A 23,309-nucleotide genomic window follows, 5' to 3' on the forward strand; every position below is an offset into this window, starting at 1 on the left:
ACATTTATTGAACAAGATACACACACCCCCAGTTTTCATAGCAGCATTATTTACAATTGCCAAGATATGGAAGAAACCTAAGTGCCCATCAACAAATGAATGGATAAGGAGGATGTGGTAAATATACATATATATACAATGGAATATTACTCAGCCATAAAAAAGAACAAAATTTTACCATTTGTAACAACATGGATGGGCTTGAAGTGTATTAAGCTGAGTGAAATAAGTCAAAGACGGACAAATACTATATGATATCACTTACATGTAGAATCTAAAAAATACAACAAGCTAGTGAATAAAACAAAAAAGAAGCAGACTCACAGGTATAGAGAACAAACTAGCGGTTACCAGTGAAAAGAAGGAAGGGGCAGGGGATTAGGAGGTACAAACTATTATGTATAAAATAAGCTGCAAGGATATACTGTACAACACAGGAAATATAGCCAATATTTCATAATAACTATAAATGGAGTTTAATAACCTTTAAAAATTATGAAATTAAAAATATGAAAAATATACCTGTAGCTTATATAATACTGTAATCAACTATACTCAAAAAAAAAAAAAAACACAAAACAAAACCAAAAAGCAACAAATAACTGGCTAGCACAGAAGGAGCTCTCAGCACCAGCTGCAACTTGCTGCAAGCCAGATGAAGTGTGAGGCGCTGAGCCACTTGGCGGCAGTTCAAGATGGCAGCATCAGAAGATTCTGACTCACCTTCTTCCATAGACACACCAAGTCCACAGCTACATATGGAACAATTCCTGAAAAAGACCTGAAATCAGCTGAACAGTTCCTCCACAACAGGATAAAAGAGCCACACTGAGATGGGTAGGAGAGACAGAGATGGAGTATCACCACCCCCTCTCCCCACTGCAGTAACTCACAGTTTGGAGCTAGCCCATGAAAATGGCACTTTTCCTTCAGGAGTGAGAGGTTTGTGCCCGACATCAGGCACCCCAACCTTGGGGACCTACACTGGAGAGACAAGCCCCTAAAATGCCTGGCTTTTAAGACGAATGAGGCTTATGTTCTGGAGATTCACAGGACTGTGGGGAACTGAGATTTTGCTCTTAAAGTGCGCATGCACAGACTCATTGGCCCCAGAACCCAGTTCAAAAGCAACTGTTTGCAAAGAACCTAGATCACATGTGGAGGAGATTCATTTGCTAATCTTAAAGCATTTGTTGGAGGGGCAGGGGCCTCTTGGGACTTTCTCTGGGTCTTGAGGCACTTTCTTCTTTGCTAGCTGTGGTAAGCACGTGGTCGCAGCTCTCTCCTGCTGCCCCACTAAAGCCAGCAGACATGCCTGATTCCTGTGCTTCCCTGCTAAAACTGGCTGGCATGCCCAGCCCTGTACTCTCCTGCTATCTTGCTAAATCCCTGGGCACATGCAGTCCACAAAGGGGACACCCCTTGAACATCAGATTGACCTATATATATAAACATTCTATCAAAAAGCAGCAGAATACATATTCTTTCTTCTCAAGTACACATGGAACATTCTCCAGGACAGATCATATGCTCAGCCACAAAACAAGTATAGATAAATAAATTTAAAAAGACTGAAATCACATAAAGCATCTTTTTGGATTCCAATACTATGAAACTAGAAATCAACTACAGGAAGAAAACTGGAAATATCACAAATAGGTGGAGAATAAACAAATGCTACTGAACAACTAATGAGTTAGTGAAGAAGTCAAAGGAGAAATTTAAAAAAATACTTTGAGACAAATGAAAAATACAGTATACCAAAATCTTTGGGATGTGACAAAAGCAGTTCTAAGAAGGAAGCCCTACCTCAAGAAACTAGAAAAATCTCAAATAAACAATCTAACTTTACACCTAAAAATACTAGAAAAAGGAGAACAAATGAAGCTTTAAGTTAGTAGAAGGGAGGAAATAATTACAATCAGAGTATAAATAAATGAAATAGAGACTAAAAAGACAATAGAAAAGATCAATGAAACTAAGAGCTGGTTCCTTGAGAAGATAAACAAAATTGACAAACCTTTAGTGAGACTCACTAAGACAAACAGAGAGGGTCAAATGAATAACGCGAGAAATGAAAAAGAAGTTACAATGGATACCAATAAATACAAAGGATCATAAGAGACTACTATGAACAATTACAGGCCAACAAACTGGACAACCTAGAAGAAATGAAAAAATTCCTAGAAACATATTCCAAAACTGGATCATCTTCATGAAGCAATTTTCCAAGGCTGAATCATGAAAATAGAAAATCTGAAAAGACTGATTGCTAGTAAGGAGACTGAATCAGTAATCAAAAACCTCCCAACAAACAAAAGTCCAGGACCACGTGGTAAATTCACTGGTAAATTCTACCAAAATTCAAAGAAGATTTAATACCTATCCTTCTCAAATTCTCCAGAAAAATTACAGAAGAAGGAATGCTTCCAAACTTATTTTATGAGGTCAGCATTACGCTGATACCAAAACCAGACAAGGACACTACCAAAAAGAAAATTATAGGCCAATATCTGATGAACATATGTGCAAAAATCCAACAAAATATTAGCAAAACAAATACAACAGCACATTAAAAGAATCGTACACCATGATTAAGTGGGATTTTTATGAAGGATGCAAATATGGTTCAACACCCACAACAATCAGTGTGATACACCACATTAACAAAATGAAGGATAAAAGTCATATGATCGTATCAATAGATGCAGAAAAAGCACTTGACAAAATTCAACATTCAACAAAGTGGAAGAGCCCAGAAATAAACCCACCCATATATGGTGAATTAATTTACAACAAAGGAGCCAAGAATATATAATGGGGGAAAGGAAAGTGTCTTCAACAAATGGTGTAGGAAAAACTGCACATCCATATGCAAAGGAATGAAATAAGACTACCTTACATCACCCAAAACTATAAACTCAAAATGGGGTAAGGACTTGACTAGACCTGAAACCACAAAGTTCTTAGAAGAAAACATAGGCGGTAAGCTCCTTGACATGGTCTTGGTGATGATTTTTTGGATTTGATTCCTAAAGCAAAGGCAAACAAAAACAAAAATGAGCAAGTGGGACTACATCAAACTAAAAGGTTTCCATATAGCAAAGGAAACCATCAACAAAATGAAAAACAACCTACTGAATGGGAGAAAATATTTGCAAATCATATACCTGGTAAGGGGTGAATATCCAAAATATAAAGAACTCATGTAACACTATAACAAAAACAAACAATCCAATTCAAAAATGGACAGAGGATCTGAACAGACCTTTTTCCAAAGAAGACACATATAGGTGGCTAAGAGGCACATGAGGAGATGCTCAGCATCCCTAATCATGAGTGAAATGCAAATCAAAACCTCACCCCACACCAGTGGGATTGTAAATTGGTACAGCCACTATGGAAAACAGTATGGTTTAACTCAAAATAATTAAAAATAGAGCTACAATATGATCCAGTAATTCCACTTGAGTATTTATCTGAAGAAAACAAGAACAATAATTTGAAAAGATATATGCATCCCTTATGTTCACTGTAGCATTATTTACAATGGCCAAGATATGGAAACAACCCAGGTGTCCATATGGATGTATGAAGATGTTTATACACACACACAGAGACATACACACACACTGGAATACTACTCAGCTGTAAGAAAGGAAATCTTATTATTTGGGACAGAACTTGAGAGTATTATGCTAAGCGAAATAAGTTAAACAGGGAAAGACAGACAATGTATGATTTCACTGGTATGTGGAATTCAAAAAACAGAACAAATGAACAAACAAAATAAAACAAAACTCATGGATATGGAGAATAGACTGGTGGTTGTCAGAGTGGAGGTGAATTGGAGGAGTGGGAAAAATGTGTGAAGAGGGTGAAAAAGGTACAAATTTCCAGTTATACAATAAATAAATCATGGGGATATAATGTACAGCATGTTGACTACAGTCAATAATATATTGCATATCTGAAAGTTGCTATGAGAGCAAATCTTAAAAGTTCTTATCATAAGAAAAAAATTTTGTCACTTTTTATGGTGACGGATGATAACTAGACTACTTGTGATCATTTTGCAGCATATACAAATATTGAATCATTATGTTGTACACTTCAAACTAATATAATGTTATATATCAATTATACCTCAATTTTAAAAAAGCTCAAATTACTACACATGTAACAAATCTCACTCAACAAATTACATATGAAAGATCTTGTTATACATATATTTTAATTTAGAAATAAGTAAATTTATATAAAACTAAACAGCACATTTTTATAACTCAATATACTTTTATATCAATAGATAACAATCTACCACTTGTATGCATCATTCAAAAAATAAACTGAATTTTATATGTATGTAATTGTGATGTGTACTGAGAATAATGCAAAAAATAAAAATAACTGCAAAAAACCTTCCATATGATGCAGTATAATTTGTGGGAAAGAAAAGGAAAACAAGATGTGAGTATGCAATTTATGCCAGGCATAACCTCATCTAGACTTCTTCAAGCTTTATGAGAAAGGTATTATCATCATCGCTACTTTAAAGGTGAGGAGACTGGGGTTCAGATTGACTGAGTAACTTGTTCGGGTCTCTTGACTTGTATGGATCTGAGATTTGAGCACAAGTTTGCTTTAGTCCAAAGACTCATTGTCTTTTCATTTTACATCTTCCCTGTGCAATAGAGAAAGATAGATCCTAGGAAGATAAATTTATTCATGAGCCTGGATTCCTCTTTGGTTTTCCAAGGGGTCACTTTTTTTTTTGCAATAAACTGGTTTCAGTTAATCTTCTTCCTTAGAGCAAAATAATTAATGTCCTCAATAACTAATCATCCATACAGTAACATGGAAAAGACAAGTTATCATTATAATGCTTTAAATATATGATGTTCAACAGGCATTGAGAGAGCTTCTGTGTATTACTCTGTAGTAGGGACAGAGAAAGACATGAAAAAAAAGGATGTTACATAATCTTACCTTGAGGAGCCTACAACAATCTGACGGAAAAGCATATATGTGAAATGTGAAATGGAGGACAGTTTGTGATCCAGAACTTCAAATGAGACTTTCATGAATTAATTTAGGAATAAGATGTCCTCTAAAAATAAAGTATGAGATAAAGAATTCATTTAGACTCTCATCCATTTCTATGACATCTAAATTTATCTGAGCTGTGACCTTAATGTTGAAGTGCCCCAGGGCTGGTCCTGTTTTATTCTCTTCTCTACTGTCTTTTCCTAGGTGATTTCATCCAGTGTCGGGGCTTTAAATACCATCAATATGCTAATGCATTCTCGACTTATATCTTTCCACCTGACTTCTCCCTGAACTCTAAGCTTGCCTGACCAACTGCCTGCACACCTCCACTTGGACATCTAAAAACATCATAAGCAGGTCCAAAAGAGAACTCTTGATTTCCCCCGCTTAATAGTAATTAACACTATGAGACAGGCACTGTCCAAAGTACTTTACATGTATTTAATCATTTAATCCTTAGGACCACATCTATGAGATGGGTGTTGTGGTGGTTCTAATTTTACACAAAAGGGAACTGAGGCACAGAGGCTAAGGGACCTGGCCAAGGCTGGTAGGTGAGGAAGACGGGATGCCAGGTCAGCCCGTGTCCTCAGTGGATGCCCTCACGGCCCCTACAGGAGACTCCTCTTCTCCCCATGGTCCTCAGCTCAGGGAACACACCATTGTGAGGCCAAAACCTTAGGAGTTATCCTTGATTCCACCCTTTCTTGAAGCTCCCCATGTACCATCCCTTGGCAAGTTCTTTCAGCTATTTCTCCAAAACAGATCTCAAACCTGGTCTTCTCACCATCTTAACCACTGTTATTACTCACCTTCTTTCGTTATTTTCCTACAGTCCATTCTCCATATGACAGCCAACATGATTTAAAACCAACAAACCTAAATCTGACCTTATCACTACCTTGCCAAAGATCTCCAGTAGCTGCTACCTGAAATTAGAATAAAATCCAAACTCCTCTCAAGGAGAAGGGCAGGGATCTGCCCTTCTGGAGTAATCTTGCTGCAAGCCCCTTCCTGTCCCCTATGCTCCACTCCTACTGGCCTCCCCTTCCTCGCTCTCGGCCACGCTAAGCTTGTTTCACAGCATCTCCCTTTGTGTGGAACTCTCTCACCACAGATCTTTTTATTCACTGCAGGCTTGTCTCTTCTTTCAGGTCTCAGCTTAGATGTCAGAGAAGATGTTCCTATCCAGCTTCTCCCAAATCACAAGTCTCATAGTGCCCTGTCCCCTGCCCCCACTTCCTCTCCACTCTTGATCTCTCTTGTCTCATTTTTTTCATAGCACTACCTGAGAGTATTTTGTTCATTTGTTTATGTATTCACTGTCTGTTTCTTCTCTTCAGAGGGGTGAGATGTATGGGGTCAGTGAACTTGTCTGTCATGGTTACTGCCATCTCCCCAGCTCCCAGAAGAATGCCTGGCCCACAGTAGACACCAATTAATATTTTTGGAGTGGATAGCCAAAAATGGTCTCATTTTCTTCCAGCTAATTTTTTTTTTTACCTCTAAGGTATTTAGAAGAACTAGTTTTACTCATTTTAGAAATTTTTCCAAAATGTTACTCAAATAATCTCTCCTAGTACATGATATGTTCACATAAAAATAGCTTAAATTTATTGTGGGCCTACAGGAATTAGGCATTTGACATACACTGTCATTCTCACAGGCAACGTACACGCTGTGAAGTAGGTGTTGTTCTCATTTTAAAGATATGGAAACTGATGGTGCGAGGTTGCCCAGGGTTACTCAGCTAGAAAGGGAACAGAGTTGAGATTTGGACTCGGGTTGATCTGTCTGACTTTAGCTTCCAAGCTCTTTTCAGCAGGAATACTATGTTCAGCTATGCAACTGGCAAGAAACAGTAAATAATCAGAAAGATGAAGTGATGATGAGCTTTTCAGTCTATGAAAATGTGAAAGCCAAGTGGAGAATGGTTGAGATCTACAAATGGTTGAGGTTGAACATAGTGATCACAGATTTTGTAAGGGCTGGGAAATTTAATTTTATTTCAAATTAAAAGTAAGCTTACAGAACGGACTCTAATAACAGCCGGTAAAGAGTAATTATATAAATACCTTTAAATATTTTAAATGTTACGTTATAAATTGATAATGAGTTAACTCAGGGAAACCAGAGAGTCCTGGAATTATATCTCTCACCTGAGGAGGCTGAATTCAGGGAGGCCAACCACACCTTCTCACATACACCCTTGGGTAGAGCAGTGAGGGGAAGCTTACCATGTGGATGGAGGGCAGAGTTCTAGCTCTTGGAAGAGGGTGTTCTGCTCACCGTCCTTCCCCATAGTTACTCTGTTCCAATCAGTTGGTGCTGGGCTTCCCTTAGTAATGTTTTTAAAAATCTCACAAGTTTGCATATTTGAAAACAAAGAAAATTTATTTTCATTTTGGACAAAATGAACAAACAAACAAGCCTAGCCCACTCTAACTGTAGCTTCTAAAAGACAAATGTTCAAAGCTTCCTAACGTAAAATTTCGTTTCTTCATTCAAAAATAATCCCCTTGTTAATGACTTTTTTCTTTTTGGAGGGGGGAGGTAAGTAATTAGGCTTTTATTTATTGATTTATTTTTAATGGAAGTACTGAGGATTGAACCCAGGGCCTTGTGCATGCTAATCATGTGCTCTACCACTGAGCTATACCCTCCCTCAATTAGTGATTTTTTAAAATCATCTGGTGGGGTACCTCTATCCCACCTATAATTCAGCCCGAACCTTTGTGATTCCTTTCATATCTTTGTATAAGCACATTCAGTTAGACTTGAAACACAAAGAATATGTCCCAAACTTCTCTCTCTCTCCCCACCTCCTGCCTGTCTTTCTTTGGTCCTTCCTTCCTCTTTACTCTTCCCCTCCCCCCACAAAATACCATTTCTCTAACCTCGTTCTTATAAACCTGTTACTCACGGCCCTCTTTGCCTCTGGAGTCCTTCTTCCTGAAAGATCACAGAAGCAGTATACTTTCATTACTTTGTCAAAATTATCCACTGCCTTCCTCTTAGGCCATACAAAGCCATCTATTTATTAGAATCACTCCCTCAAATCATCTACTTCTTGTGCCTTCAAGTAACATCTACTCTGTTCATCTCCACAGGAAGTTTCACATGTATACATATTGACTGAAATGCTGTCACACAGTCTTGGTGTATGGCTCAAAAATAAGTGAAAGTAGGTACTCTTCAAGCATGAGGTTGAAATCAATCATAAGACTATTAATTCTGTTATGGCCGCTTTCCATTATATATGTGCTTTTATATATAGAATTAAATATTTCTATACAAAATTATTTTAACATGCTTTCTACAGAGGAAGATAATAGGGCCCATGTCTTTGGATTTTGCAGGAATAGTGAATACAATTTATTGAAGCCAGCATTTCTCCACACTTGCATGTCTGCCATCTACATTAGAATCATCTAGGTGAGCATATTAGACATAGATTCTTCTATTCTCCCCAGATCTACTAGGTCAAAATCTGTGAGTGTGGGATTGGGAAATCTGCAATTTGAACAAGCATTTTTAAATGATTATTTTGCCTTTTCTGATTTGGAAACTCATGAAAATAGTCTCATCTTGATGAATGATTAAATACATCTAAACATTTCCGAGTGAAAGACTGTTTAACATGAAACTAGTGGCAAATTCTAGGACTGTTCCTTTAAAAAATACTATGTAGCACTCTGCTTTTTGTTCATTTATAAGTTATAAGTCAATTCATCACTGGTGACTTAAAAAATATGTCTGTTTGGGGCTCATCAACAATAAAAATTCAGTTATAAATCATTGACTGTATCACATATGAGTGGCTTAAAGGGGTGGCTTATGTTCAGTAATGATTTTGCTCCTTAGAGGCATTCGGTTGTAATAGAGAACCAGTGTGAAAGCTGGGATGGCTTTAAAAGGAAGATCTGCAGTGTATCACCTTCCTAGGCTGTCCTTGCTCTTAAAGATGGTGCATTGACATTGTATCAATTTCCAAGCACACAGCATTGAACACCGGCCTCTGCTAAGGCTCTGAATTATCCTGAAGGGCCTCCTGTCACTGACATCCATTAGAGACTGATCCTATTTAGAGAAACAGAACTTTTTTGGGTGCAATGAGCTACTGGGTCTTCACTGAGAATGGCAATTGAGTCTTCGTTCGTTCTTGTGAAGTTGCAAGTGACAATGATTTTGGAGATCTAGTTATAGCAATAAAGTTCTAACAAGAATGAAAAATTCATCTCTCCTTTTCCATTATTCATTTGCCCCTCAGTCAGACCAATGACAATGCTTCTGTATCAGATAAGAGATAACAGAGATTGGGAAAGTATTTTCTCTTCTCTCTTTAATCCCTTTAAATGCTTACTATATTTCTAGAGCAGATGAGCAAATTATGCAAAAATATTTTGAATATTAACTTAAACTACTTATTTGGCAAAGCAAATACACTAGAGTTAAAATGAGTCTGCATTATAATGCCTTCTTTCTCTTGAAAATATTGTCAGATAATTTTTGTTAAAATTTTATATACAAAATTTCTTAAAGGTATTTTTCAGTAGTATATCAGAAATCCAATTCTGACAGGATACAAGTATTAACTATTTTGATGACAGCAACTTTAACCTTTGAATGGCTTATTGTCGAAACTACTCAATTCATTTACTCAAGGGTATCAAGTCAGTTGTCTTTCTATGTGAATTCACTTTGTTTCTTAGGATTCCTAAACAAGGAACAAGGAATGGCTCTGTTATATGTTGTGCTAGTGTATACAGATTATTGAATTCAAGATAAAGAGTAGTGAAGAGCTTCTTCTTTTTCTTCTACTTCTTTTTTTTTTTCTTTTTTTTTTTTTAAGATAGATCATTGTTCAGTGCCCCAACCAGCTGGCTTAATGTGTACATGCAGTTTTTTCTTATTTTGGAAAGCTGATTCTACTCAGTATATATAGTTCAGAGAAAAAAATAGAGACAGCAAGTTACGTAAAAATAAATATGTAAATCTAAAGGGGGAGAAAAGCATTGCTGTACCAATCCAAATCCCAGGGAATCAAAGCAAGGGAGCGAAAGAGAGAAAGGAAAAGCAGATGGACTAGAACTCCATTGTTGTTTTTGGACTGGGGTAATTAAAGGAGAGCTTCTGAAGAGGGAAAAGTAATAAAATAAGGACCCAGAAGCTGAGGTGGGTGCAGGAACACAAAAGAAGTCAAAGAGGATAAAATGGAAAGAGGGAAAAAAAAAGTATAATGCAACTGGCAACCAGTCCTTAAGTAGCCGGTAGTCCTGGTAAATTGGCTTTTAAAATTGTTTTTTAATTAGTTTCATAATGGATATACTTTCAGAAAAATGACCTTAGAAACTACTGAAACAGTGAATTGGTGATAATCACATATCTGCTCCTAAGGAGCAATCTTTGGAGAGCTAAATTTCTGAAACTGCCCAAGTGAATAAAGGGTACTTGCTTGCTGGTGTTAACCTGCAGAGTGTAAGGGGATAGGAAGAGTTTATGAGCACAATGATTTAATCTTTGGTTAATTACTATTGACTCAGAGAGCTAAATTAATTATTTGGTCATATGTATGTCACCGATGAGAACAGGAGCTGTCTTTTGGGGGATTGAGCAGCTACAAGAACTGCTGGTGTGATTACATGAAGAGCATAGTCTGTGGCAGAATATCCACAGGGAAAATCCCTTCCCTCCCCCCTGTTCCCTCCCCTCCGCGAGATAAACATGTGCTGATCCCTGAAACCCGTTATCTGGTGAGAAGGATCTTACAGATGTGATTAAGTTAAGGGCTCTGCGCTAGGGATTTATCCAAGTGGGCTAATCTAATTACACGGGTCCCTAATCAGAGGGAGATGGGGCTATGAAAAAAAGGCACAGAGAGATGTAACATTGCTAATTTTGAAGATGAAGGAAGGGAACAGGAGCCAAGAAATGTGTGCAGACTTTAGAAGCTGGAGAAGAGGCAACAGATTCTCCCCTAGAGCCACCAGAAAGGAACACACCACTGCCAGCACCACGAACTTAGCCCAGGGAGACCCACATGGGACCTCCAGCCTCCAGAACTGTAAATTAATAAATCTGGGTTGTTTTAAGCCACTAAGTTGGTGGCAATTTGTTACAGCAACAAAAGAAAACGAACACATAGCTATTTTAGTAATTGGTGTAATTAATAATTGTAACTATGAATTATTATTTATAATAATTATAATTATTAATATGGAAATGAAAAAGCACCTAATCTTTTAAGGGAAAAGTTCAGTATGTACCAAATGAGTAAATTAAAAAAATTTTTTTAATTATAAAGTTTTTTTCTATATATATAGTTTTATTAAAGTATAGTCAGTTTACAATGTGTCAATTTCTGGTGTACACCATAATGCTTCAGTCATACATGAACATACATATATTCATTTTCATATTATTTTTCACCATAAGTTGCTACCAAATGAGTAAATTTTAATCCTTTAAAACTTTTAGTACACTTAGAAGTTTCATAAGACTAGTTGACTATGTTTCCTTAGTCTACAAATGTCAAGTAGGTCTCATAATTTATTCTAGATTAACATTGTGATTTTAAGATCTATTTAGTATCTGAGCTACTGTTTCATTACGCATAAAAGGTCTATAAAAGAATAAAAAAAAGTTTAGCTATTAATTCATTCTTCCTATAGACTAAGAGACAATATACTAGAATTTACTTCATTTTTAAAAAATTCATTTGTGTGCTCAAAAAAAATGTTAGGAATGCCTATATATAAAGCATATTAAAACACCAAAGGGACTGTAAAATCTGAGTATGTACAGAGATAAAAAGTTAAATTATCTGAATTATGGGCAATTTCTATTCTTCAGTTGAGTTAGCACCATAATTGTATCTGTCATTATTGCCACCCTAATTCAATCAAAACTGCTAAACTGATAATAGTTACCAGAACTGCGAAGTGCCTAGAAAGAAGACACTAGTGCATAGGAAGGTGAACTTGTTAGTCATATCTTCAAGTAAGATCTGCCTTGGCCAAATCATTGCAGTTACTTGAGTCTAAGGTATTTCAAGAAGTGATTGATGCTAATTTTTGTTCCAAACTTATAATGAAATCCAGGTCAAAGCTTCAGATATAACCCATCAAATTACAATAGATTCTATCTTGTATATAACTTGCTATAAAGTAGAATTTAGGAGGAAGGATTTGACATGGAAACCATAGTACTATATTAGGGTACAATTAGGGAGCAGCGTGTGGTGGGAAAGCTCAGTTTCTGGAGCCAGGTGGAGTAGCATTTTATATCCTGGAACTGTCACTTGCTGGTTGAAAGATCTTAGGCAAGTCAATCTTAGTTAGTTTGTGAACCTCATTTTCTTCATGTAAAGTGATGGTACTTATAGTCATTGTTTTATAGGATTTTTCTGAGAATTAAATGATAATAAATATAAAACACAAAACAATGTATGTACTTAATAAATGTTACCTAGTTTGGGAGTAGCTAAGTACCCCCAAATATATCATCATAAAATAATTACATCTTTTATGAGCCTATAAGCCATCAGCACAGAAATTCAAAAGAAAATATTTTGATTTTATTGTTTGATTTATTTCCAAGAATTATGGAATGTTTGAAAAAAATCAATCCAAGGGAGGACATAACCCAATAACCGGCATATAGTAAAAGTTTCTCCTTTTCTTCACTTCTTTTACAGAAAATTGTGTTTCATTATTCATCAGTGTACTCCTCGAAATCCTTATCACAGCACCTAGTGACTTCCAGACTGAGCTGAATATATCTAGAACCTAACTCTGTACTCAGGATTTTCTTCTTGTAATTTTCTGCTTACCCAGTGTGTAAAACTTGTCATTGCCTAGTTGAACTTTAGTACTGCCTATGATGGCCCTGTTGTTTATCATGCTTGGGAAGGATTCATTGTATCAGACCTTTAAAATGCAATTAGTCACCAGATATTCTGTTTATACATTCATGGAGAGTTCAGTAACAGCATTTTGTATCCTTTAAATAATTTAGAACTCATTATCTGAGAATGCCATTTCATAACAAATAATTCTTTGATATTAACAGTAACAGAGATACAATCCATCCCACAATGTAACAAATTTAATAAAATGTTTTAAGTGTAAGTAGATTATGGATATGAAATAGTTTTTCCCTTTGCTAAACTATTTTCTTACTTCCCCATGCTAAATTATTGTCAAAAATTATTTCTGGAAAATTATTTCCTTAATATAATTGTTTTTTAGTTGTTAGCACACTATGGCTATTTGATTTTGATAATATTGAGAATGATGTATTTTCCTATATATTATAAATCACATTATATCAAATTTAGAAATAAGTATTCCACCAAACCAAAAGAAAGAGAAACATGTCATATACATTCATAAGAACAGTCCCAAATAGCCTAACTTTTGGACAATTATTAAACAATTAGGGACCAGTGGGATTCTGACACATTTTACAACCACAAACATTCAGGTGACTTCTTGGGAGCCCTATTTTTCCTAGAACAAGCAGCAATGGTTATCCATGAGGGAACAATCAACTAAGCATTGTAAACTCAACAAAACTATCTTTCAAAGACAAGGGCGAAAAAAGAAATTTGCATTTCATAAAATTGGAGAGAGTTTACCATGAATAGACTCTCATTAAAGGAACATCTAAAGGATGTGCTCCAGGAAGAATGAGATTCATTCATTCAGCAGATATATATGGAGCTAGGCACACTTCTAGCTGCTGGGGATACCTCAGTGAACAGACAGATGAGAAAATCTTGCTGTAGTCGAGTTTACATTTTAGTAGCCAATGCCACAAACCAACATAAATAAGTAAATACATATAGTATGTCCAGTAGTGTGCTGTTGAACCTTTAACAACTGGCTGTTTGGGAAAAAAAAAAGCCTGAATTTGTAGCATTTGCCAATTTCTATGGTAATACTATGCCCATGCCAAAATGTCGAACTACTGCCATGTTATTGAAGCTGGGAAGAGATGTACACAATTGACCTGGTGAGCATGTGTGTGCTGATATCAGCACGCTATTGATGATCATAGGTGGCAGGGGTGAAAATAGCAGGAAAAGATGAGAAGGTTTGTGGATTGCAATTTTAGAGAATGGTCAGAGAAGACGTCACTGACAAGGTAACATTGAGCAAAGACCTGAAGAAAGTCAGGAAGAGAGCTATGTACCAATTTGGGGGAAAACATTTTAGGCAGAAAGAGCAGTGTGTGCAACTCCCTGAAGCAAGAGCTGGAACAGCAAGGAGGATAGGGAGGTGAAGAGTGAAGAGTAGGGGAGCAGGGCGTGTGACCAGGGAGTTAAGGAGAGGCTATAAAAGACTAAGAATTTTGGCTTTTAGGGTTGGGGAGACCGGAAGTCACTGGACGGTTCTGAGCAGAAGGAGGACATGAATTGAATTATATGTTAATGACATCACTCTGGCCTATTTATTGAAAAGGAATAGGTTGATCTAATCAAAAAGTTGATGATAGTACAAATAATAATGTCTAATATCTGGGATTAAACAACAACATAGTTAACATTCAAAACAGGAATGGTTCATCAGTCAAAGGAGAGTGGACACGATTGGAGATAAAAGTACTTTGTACTTTTTGACTAAGGTGTGAGGATATTAATGTTAGCACTTGCTTAGCACATATGTTTACATTTCTTGAGAAACTACTAGTGGAGATAAAATATATATATTTCAAACCAAGAATGGGTAGAAAAAAGAAGAAAACTGACAATAAAGGCAATAAAGGACAGAGGGAGAGAAAAGAAGAAACAGAACAACTGGGACAAATATAAAGCACAAAATAAAGTAGCTGTGAAATTAATCACATCAATGACCATATTAAAAGTATGTAGACTAATCTTGTTAATTAAAAGTCAAATATTGACATAGTAGATAAAAAGCAAAATTCATAGAAAGTTGTTTTCAAAACTAATTTATGGGGGGAGGGTATGGCTCAGTGACAGAGCACATGCTTAGCATACATGAAGTCCTGGGTTCAATCCCCAATACCTCCATTTAAAAAAGAAACTAATTTATAATGTAAAGACAGAAGAGAGAACAAATATAAAGATGAGATAAAGTATAATTTTTACAGAATAAGCAAAAAAAGGTAGTGTAGCTATATTAGTATTAAGATAACCACAGAATAATAAAATATTAAATTAATATATAAATATGTACACATACACATCCTTAAATAGCATAGCTTCAAAATACATAATGTAAAAATTGACAGAAAAACAGAAATATTTACAATCCGCTATCAGAGCTGGAGAATTAAACACACCCAATTTGGTAACATCAAGTAGCATACCCCATTCCTTCCCCTCCCTCCAAAAGAGATCAAAACAGGAAGAACACAGAAGTTAGAACAACACAGTTAACAAAGTTGAGCTGATAGGTACACCTTGACTGGAGACTATGTTGTTGTCAAGTACACAAGGTATATTGTGTCTGGTCATAAAGTGATTCTAGCAAATGTAAGGTATTGGTATCAGACAGACACATGCTTCCAGAGTATAATGCAATTATAATGGATATTAGCAAATAAAAGATGAGAAACATCAGAGATAATGGAAAGGAATTTGAGAAATATGAGTTTGGAGGGAAAAAGAGATTGGTGCTATGAACGGGCCTTGACATCCATCCAGAGCATGGTCCATAGAGAACTATCTGGAGAAATTTGTTTCCCTTCTTTTTCACTTATGACAGAATAACTGATAGCAGTCGCCTTGCCCCTGCCAAACATTTGGAATGTCAGGTTCTTTCTCAATGATTTTCCGTAGCCTCTGGCTTGATCGCAGCTGGGGCAGGGAGGGTTCTCGTGAGAGGGTGAAGTCAGGCAGCACGGAGGTCCCTTCACACTCCAGTTCCAGCCCTGAGGGTCAGCTTTTAGCAAGATGGAGAAGTCAGCCAAGTCTGACTCCTAAGCCGGATACCGCTTAGTTCACGGGTCTGTACGGCTTCCTACTGCTATTTTCAGCACTTCCTTTTCCCTAGGCGCTCTGAGACCTTCAGTTAGCGTGGAAAAGAATGAAAGTCACTCCTGGCATTGTATCAAAGATTGAAGAACTGTCCTCTCTTATACGGCCACTTAAAAATGTAGATTTCAGGGGTAATCTACAACCAGCCAAATTAAGGAATAGTGAAGGGCGAGGGGACAGTGGGAAAGGTTGGGGTGGTGAGGAGAGGGAATGGCCGCGGGTCCCTCCAATCGGACTAGAGGCTCTTTAGTGTGTTCGGTTGCGGCCGGGCTGGTTCTTCATTTTCTCATGGATGTTAGAAAGTTTGTCAAAGTTAGAAAGAGAATGTGTGCCTATTACAGAAAGAGAAGGCGGGAGAAACAGGCGTGATCATACAGCTCTTCCATTTGTTCCAAGTCTAGCCGCAGACAGTTCTGTAAAGCCCTGAAAGTCCACTTTTATCAGAGTCTCCTCTCTTTGCCACTTCCCATCTATCTTAGGGGTGGAACGTTACATGAAATGGTGTGAGTCTAAAGCTCTAATGAATCTTAGGCCAAGAGCGAATTCATTCTTGTAAGAGAGAATTTGAATTGTTAGTATTCATTCGGTCGTGCTGTGCTTTCATGTGTAACTTTAAAATGCTTTCACGGGAGAAGCAGCTATTTATACACCACTTTCCCTCTCCAGAAGCCCTTTCTGTAAGCTTAGTCTCAGGAAGTTTGAGGATAGGTCTTAGAACACTAGGAACTTGAATATTCTAACATCACAAAACTAGTCCATGGTGAATTAGAGGCAAGCCTTGTCCTTGTAGTTCAATCACACACACACACACACACACACACACACACACACACACACACACACACACACACACACACACACACACACACACACACTCCTTTTCCTGACTTCAATTTAATTGAAAGTAGTACTGCCACTTTTGAAGAATATTTTAATTGTCCAAACTATGTTCTTTGGTTCCTTAAGGGCTGTGGCTTGTGGGTTGAAATTTCTGCAACTAATGAAGACAACACCTTAGGTGTGTCGTTTATTTCCTTCCTCTTGAAGAGCCATATATTTTGTGCCACATCACAGTTTCTTCTGTTGCTTTGAGACTCTTTAAAACATGCTCATATTATTCAGTAGCTAGGCAGGTAAAAACTGTTACTGCATTGCTAATTCTAATTTTCCAATTAAATAAACAGATTTGTTTTTGGTTCCACGTAAGGAAAAAACCCCCCTCTTGCAGTGATTAGCATAGTAGTTAAAATTTATATATATATATATATATATATATATATATATATATATATATATACACACATATATATACACCATCCTTCTAATTTTGCAAGAAACATTCTATGTTACCTTCAATTTTCTCACATTCCTTTCAATTTTCCAAATACATCAAATAGGGAAAATAAAACACTTGCTCATTAGTGGTAATTATTAAATAAAAGAATTTGATTAAAATGTTTCTATGAATTATGTACTATTAATCACCACATCCATGACCTTTTCTTAGACCACGTGCTCTTGGACCTTCCTAGGAAGAAATCCTTCCCTTGCCTTGGATATGAAGACCTATCATTCCAGTTTGCCTGGGACTCTGAGTTTTAGCATTGAATGTCCTCAGTCCAAGCAAACTGGGATGGTTGGTCACCCCAACTGCAGTCCACCCTCCAGCTAACTACTCTTCTCCCTTTTATATCAAAATTTCTCCACTGAGTATGCCACACTCTCCTCCTCCTTATCTTAACCCTCTAATTTACTCCTGAACTTTCTGCAGCTGTGCCGCGGTCTTGATCACTCCATACCCTGGATTTTGTAAGAGCTCCCGATGACCTTTATCTTTTGCCAAAGGAGACTTGCCAGTTCTTCCCTCAATGGACGCTACTGTTAGAGTTTACACTGCTGGTCACACCCTCAATGAAGCTCTTCATGCCCAAGGTTTCTGTAGCATCATAGCTTTCTGGTCTCTGACTGTTCTTTTTGATTTTATTCATGGGATCCTCTCTCTCCACTTGGTTTCTGAAAGGTGATTTTCCTCAAGATTCTGCACTTGATCTTCTTAAGCCCTCATCACTCTATAAACCCTTTCCCTGGCTGATCTCACATATTTTCACGCTTTGAGCCATTCCCTATATAGAAAGATAATTTCAAGACCTATACTTTCTGCTCAGACTTCTCTTGTGAACCAACTACCTGCCAAACATCTATACCTGTATATCCCAGATGCACTTCAATAAAACTGAAAATTTTAATATGACCTCTAAAGACCTCCACGATGACCTTCTTGTTCTCTCCTCCTTCTTTGTTGTTGGAATACTCAACTGTCATTCACCTATGCTAAACTTTTAATGTAGTCCTTGACTATATGCTCTTTCAGCTCCACTGATCCAACTACCGAGTTGTTCAGTTTTACCTTCTGTATGGTTCTTAAATTGGTCCTTCTGTCTGCTTAGTCTCATTTCCTAGTTTCAAGAAATCTCCTTCTTTTCTCTGAATATCATCGCTCCAGCATCCCAAATCATCATATCACTACAGTCTTGCCTTCTAAATCTGTTCTGCTTAATAGGACTTAATAGTTTTCTGGTGCGCAGCACACAGTGTTGTGTTTCACACAGCATTACTTGTATAAAACCATGCAGGCACCTTTACTGTTGTACTCATGACATTGCAAATAGATCTACCTATTTATCACCCCTACCCCCCCCCCCCAGCAAGACAGTAGTAGTGTGCTCATTAAGGGGGAGCCACGCTTTTCCTTTGTATCCCTAGTGCCTGCCTCTGTGCCTGGCATCATGTGATTTGGCCATTTCAAGTCCTGAGCAGGCAGCTGCTCAGCACGATCTTCTGTACTTTCTGGGCTTCTGTAACTGTACTCCCCTCCCCTTCTCTTCTAAAAGGATGAGATCATGGTTTATGACTCTATTTACCTACCACCAAAAATACTTCATATGTAGTACACGCTTAATAACTAGTTACAGAATGAATCAATGAAAGAATGAATGAATGAGTGAATGACTATGTTTAGGCTATTGTTTGAGACACAATCATAGATACAGTTTAGAAGTGGTTAAAAAAACCAAATAATTCAAAATACACTTTCTTTTAAGCCTTTAGGTTGATTAGAAAATATATCCCCATCTAGGTGTGAGCAATTCACAAAATATTTTACACATATTAAATTCTTAATGAATGTATTCAGTAAGGTTTTAATTTTTTATACCACTTAAAAATGGCTTAACCTTTAGACCACTAAAGGCATTTTGTATTTTGTATAATTTTAGAGGATATAGTAGGGTTGGCATAAAAAACTCAGAGATTTATCTAGCATATTTTAAAATGGCATAACAACATATTTTGGCAGTTTTAAAGACATATTTCAGAAATAAAACCTTAAAAAACATTTTTGTCATAACATTTTGAAATGGAAAAATTAGGAAGAGAATTATATATTGTTTATAATTTTCAAGGACATAATGTTTAAACTATCAGCTTGGTTTTAATTTAGCTACATTTTCAAAGACTATTTTAGAAGACTAATGAAAACTTAAGTACAACTTCTTTATTAATTCATTTATATTGACTTAAACGGAAGAGTTTATAATGTTGCCAAGAATATGAAGGTTTTTTTTTCTTTTCAGTCTTCACACTCTCTTGTGGTAACATTTAATAACATTTAATGGTCCTTCTGGTATTCTTAGCTCATTTAAGTAGTATGATGAACATTACTATTATTTGCCAGATGCTTAGTGTCTGGAGAAAAGAATACAGTTTTCAACACTTTTTATCCCCATTGGATTTAGTTCTTTATATTTTACCAAAAGGTCAAAGCTGTACAGAAAAAAAAACTACGTATCAAAATCTCTCCTTTCACTTTTATGAGAAATCAATACATAGTATAATAGAGATAGAATCCAAAGGCATTTTGAATGGGAAATGAAGATAAATGAGGATCATTTTAATTTTAAATTCCATTCATATTAAACAGCCAGTTGTTTATGCAATACAATCCATCCACAATAATAACCACCTATCTTTGGATAATTGTTTTCTATCTAGAGGCAGCAGTTTTACACAATGAGAAATCAAATCCAATATAAATGTAGCATGATAGGCTTCATATGTGTACCAGAGGTGTTCAATGAATTTTGAAAGTTAATGCAAACCCTTATGTTTCTACATGAATAAGTATGCTTGTGTATTCACAGTGCTCCATATTTAGTAGTGCTAATTTTTAGAGTTTCAAAAAAGTCATAAGAGAAAATGAGCTGCACATATGACTTCCAAAAATATCTGAACTTGCTACTTATAAGATCTTTAATTCTTGAAAATTTGTGGGATTATTTATTTTCATTAAAACAAATTCACCTTGATTTCATATTTAAAGGGACTAAAGTCTTAGGTTAGTAATAGTTTACTAAGGTAGATAACTGCACTGGACAGTAATTAAACAAAGTGGTTTCCACTCTGTAGTTTTAAATACACATAGAAATATACAAAGAAATGCATTTCCGGATTCTGCCACACTCAGTCCTTTTGTACAATCTTCATTTTTTTCTTGATTCAAAGAAAAAATATATATCTAATTAGTTGTTCTAAGGCTGAGATATAGCCCCATGTCTCAAAAAGAGCTGAGGGTAGCCAACTCATTCCAGTTTGCCTAAGAATCTCCCAATCAAATCAAGTCATAAAACATTATGTCCCGGAAAACGCCTAGCCCCAGGCAACCTACTGAAAGATGAACCAAACTCTGACACTTTGAGATAAGACAGCCTTACCTTCACGTCATTGGTGTTCATTCTTGTACCTTCCTTTCCCACAAAGATATCATCAATATCCACAAGTATGTACCTGTCCAAGGACAATGTCAGCCTCTTCCCTGACAAGAAGGAAACAGCATCTATGAAGATGAGCTTGTGCAGCCAAAAGTTCAAGTTGTTGCCAAAAAGAACTCTTTGAATTCCATCATGGAGCCCCAGGTCATGTACAACGGTGGCATAAAAAGCACCTTTAGAGATGGGAGGAGAAAGGTTTTCTGGGGTCTTTACTTTGGCAAATATTACTGGTTGGTAGGCTGAGTGATTAACCTGGAAAACTGTCCAGTCACTTCCCGGTAAAGAACCTTTTTCAAGCTTAGAAGATTTGGTCACATGAAGCAACGGAGAATGAGGATTAATACAACAGCCTTTCACAGCAAGGTTTCCATAGAGAGAAAAAGGGAAACCTTTCAGCTGAAAGCTCTGTAGGCTCTTCTCACTGGTTTTGTGGAATCCAATGACGCCTACCCCATATTCGGCACAGTATTTATCCAAAAGGCTTCGATTCCAAGAGTCCATATTTATATACTTTAAAATATTCTCGTAAATAATGAGAATATATTTGCCTCTAGTTTTTTCTGTAAGTGCTGGGAGATCCCCTTTTCCGGGAGCAATTTCAATGTGATACTGGAATCGACTGGATTCTAGAATCATAATGATGTCTTGACCAAGTGACGAGTACTGGCTTTCCACAAACACCAGCACGGTGGGGTCTGTCCTCGAGGCATCCGAGAGCTTCCCTGTCTTCACTTCCATTAGCCTATATGGTAAGTGCTGGAAGTCCCCGCAGTCTACTTCTGCAGCCATCTCAGACAGCTCACTTTCCTGCTTGTAGCCACTGTACAGGTAGTACGCAGAAATAATAATGCTCACCATACAGAATGTGGCAAGCAGAAGAACCGTCCTTTGAAAGTGTCTGTGCAGCTTCAGGATAAAACTCATGTTGTATATACTTTGCTCAGGCCGTTCCAACAGAAGCACCATAAACAAAATGAAAGAAGAAAAGGTGGTGTTTCAGATACTTCCAGTCTCAGTCAATAGTTTATGTCACCATTGCAGCACATTTGTGTCACTGGATCAGGACTCACAGAAAATATAGTCTGAAAAGTAGAATAGAATAGAAAATCAAACATTCAGTCTGCAGCATTAAAATGAGCGAGTTTTCATCCTGTTAACTGGTCCCAGGGGCAACCTGTTAGGCAGATGAACTGATGTATGAGAAGTAAGAATGCCTCTCTTTCCTTCTCCCAGATCTGGATGAGGACATGGGACGGGTAAAAAGAGGAAAAGGACTCCATTGAACATAAGGTCTCTGTCCCTAGTGTAGAAAAGGCATTGGGCTAACAAGGAATTTCCTTTTACTCACTGAGCTTTGCATCAAACTCTAGATCAAATAGACCTGAGACCACAGAGAGGTCACTTGAGCATACACTGCTACACCATGTAATACAGGCTCACGCTATTTGTGTTTAACTACATGTGCTGAAAATTCATAAAAGCTTGGATATATTTCATTAAATGCTACAATTAAGACATTAGTTTCTGCTTTTTGGAGAAGCTCAATAATTGTATGAAAAAAGTACTGTAAAAGTGTTTTCAAAAAACATAATGAAAACACCTGAAACTTCATGAAACACCTTGTTATGCTATAATTTCAAATCCTTTTCAGGTTTTAGTAACCTTTGAAAAATAATAGGAAAGAAACATGGGTGCTTCCTAGAGCAGAAGTTTATTTGAGTCTTCTTGGTCTTGGCACTTTTCAAGGAGATATCATGGAATACAGAAAAAGTTAAGAGGGGTCTGATTATTGTCCAGAAGGCAGGCTGAAAGCTAGCTGTAAGACAGCTGAAAGCACTGGTGGAGAAGATCATAGCTGGTGTTTTTCATAATATTAGGGTTTATTGCACTTCTGCATTTTATTCATTGCCACTTTGGCCCTGACACCCTCTGAGTAAAATGATAAGGTTAGAATAAATGATCACCAAGACTCTAAAATTTTCTGATATTCACCTATGAAATATGCAATGAGCAATATTTTGAATAATATATATTTATATTTATGAATAATATAATATGCATTATAACTGCCAGATGTTTATAGGATAAATATCCCATTTCCCCTGTAAATTATGTATTGTACTTTATTCATTCAAATATTTAGGGAATCTATATCATTCATTCAAATTTTTATGCGGTAACTATCTTTGTGTTTAAAATATAAATTTCAGCAGAATGAATTTCTTTAAAGGGTCTAGAATTATTAGGTAGAGACGGTGACTCAAATGACAAACAATAATGTATGGGTTGTTGATCAGAGACAAATGTCTGTCACAGGATGTGAGAAGAAAGATGCCATGGCAAGTAGGGGAGCATGTAGTCTGCAATGCAGGGAGGGGGGTGTTGTGTGTTGGATGTGGGGCAGAGCCTTGAAGGATGAGGGGAATATG

The 23,309-nt window shown here is 36.7% G+C and overlaps 1 protein-coding gene across 3 annotated transcripts in view; it reads right to left on the reverse strand.

Moving 5' to 3' along the window:
- LOC105067137 (N-deacetylase and N-sulfotransferase 3) overlaps positions 1-22,511 on the reverse strand; it is a 134,172-nt gene extending 111,661 nt beyond the window's left edge. For 2 of the 3 annotated variants that reach the window (XM_074341689.1, XM_074341696.1), the window contains exon 1: positions 20,824-22,511. In XM_074341689.1, coding sequence (XP_074197790.1) covers positions 20,824-21,846 — 1,023 coding nt within the window. In that variant the 5' untranslated portion in view covers positions 21,847-22,511. The remainder of the gene's footprint in view (positions 1-20,823) is intronic. The other variant, XM_010952609.3, reaches the window with a different exon arrangement.
- Positions 22,512-23,309: the final 798 nt, after the last annotated feature.

Source organism: Camelus bactrianus, chromosome 2, assembly GCF_048773025.1.
Source record: "Camelus bactrianus isolate YW-2024 breed Bactrian camel chromosome 2, ASM4877302v1, whole genome shotgun sequence".
In the NCBI taxonomy this organism is placed as follows: domain Eukaryota; kingdom Metazoa; phylum Chordata; class Mammalia; order Artiodactyla; family Camelidae; genus Camelus; species Camelus bactrianus.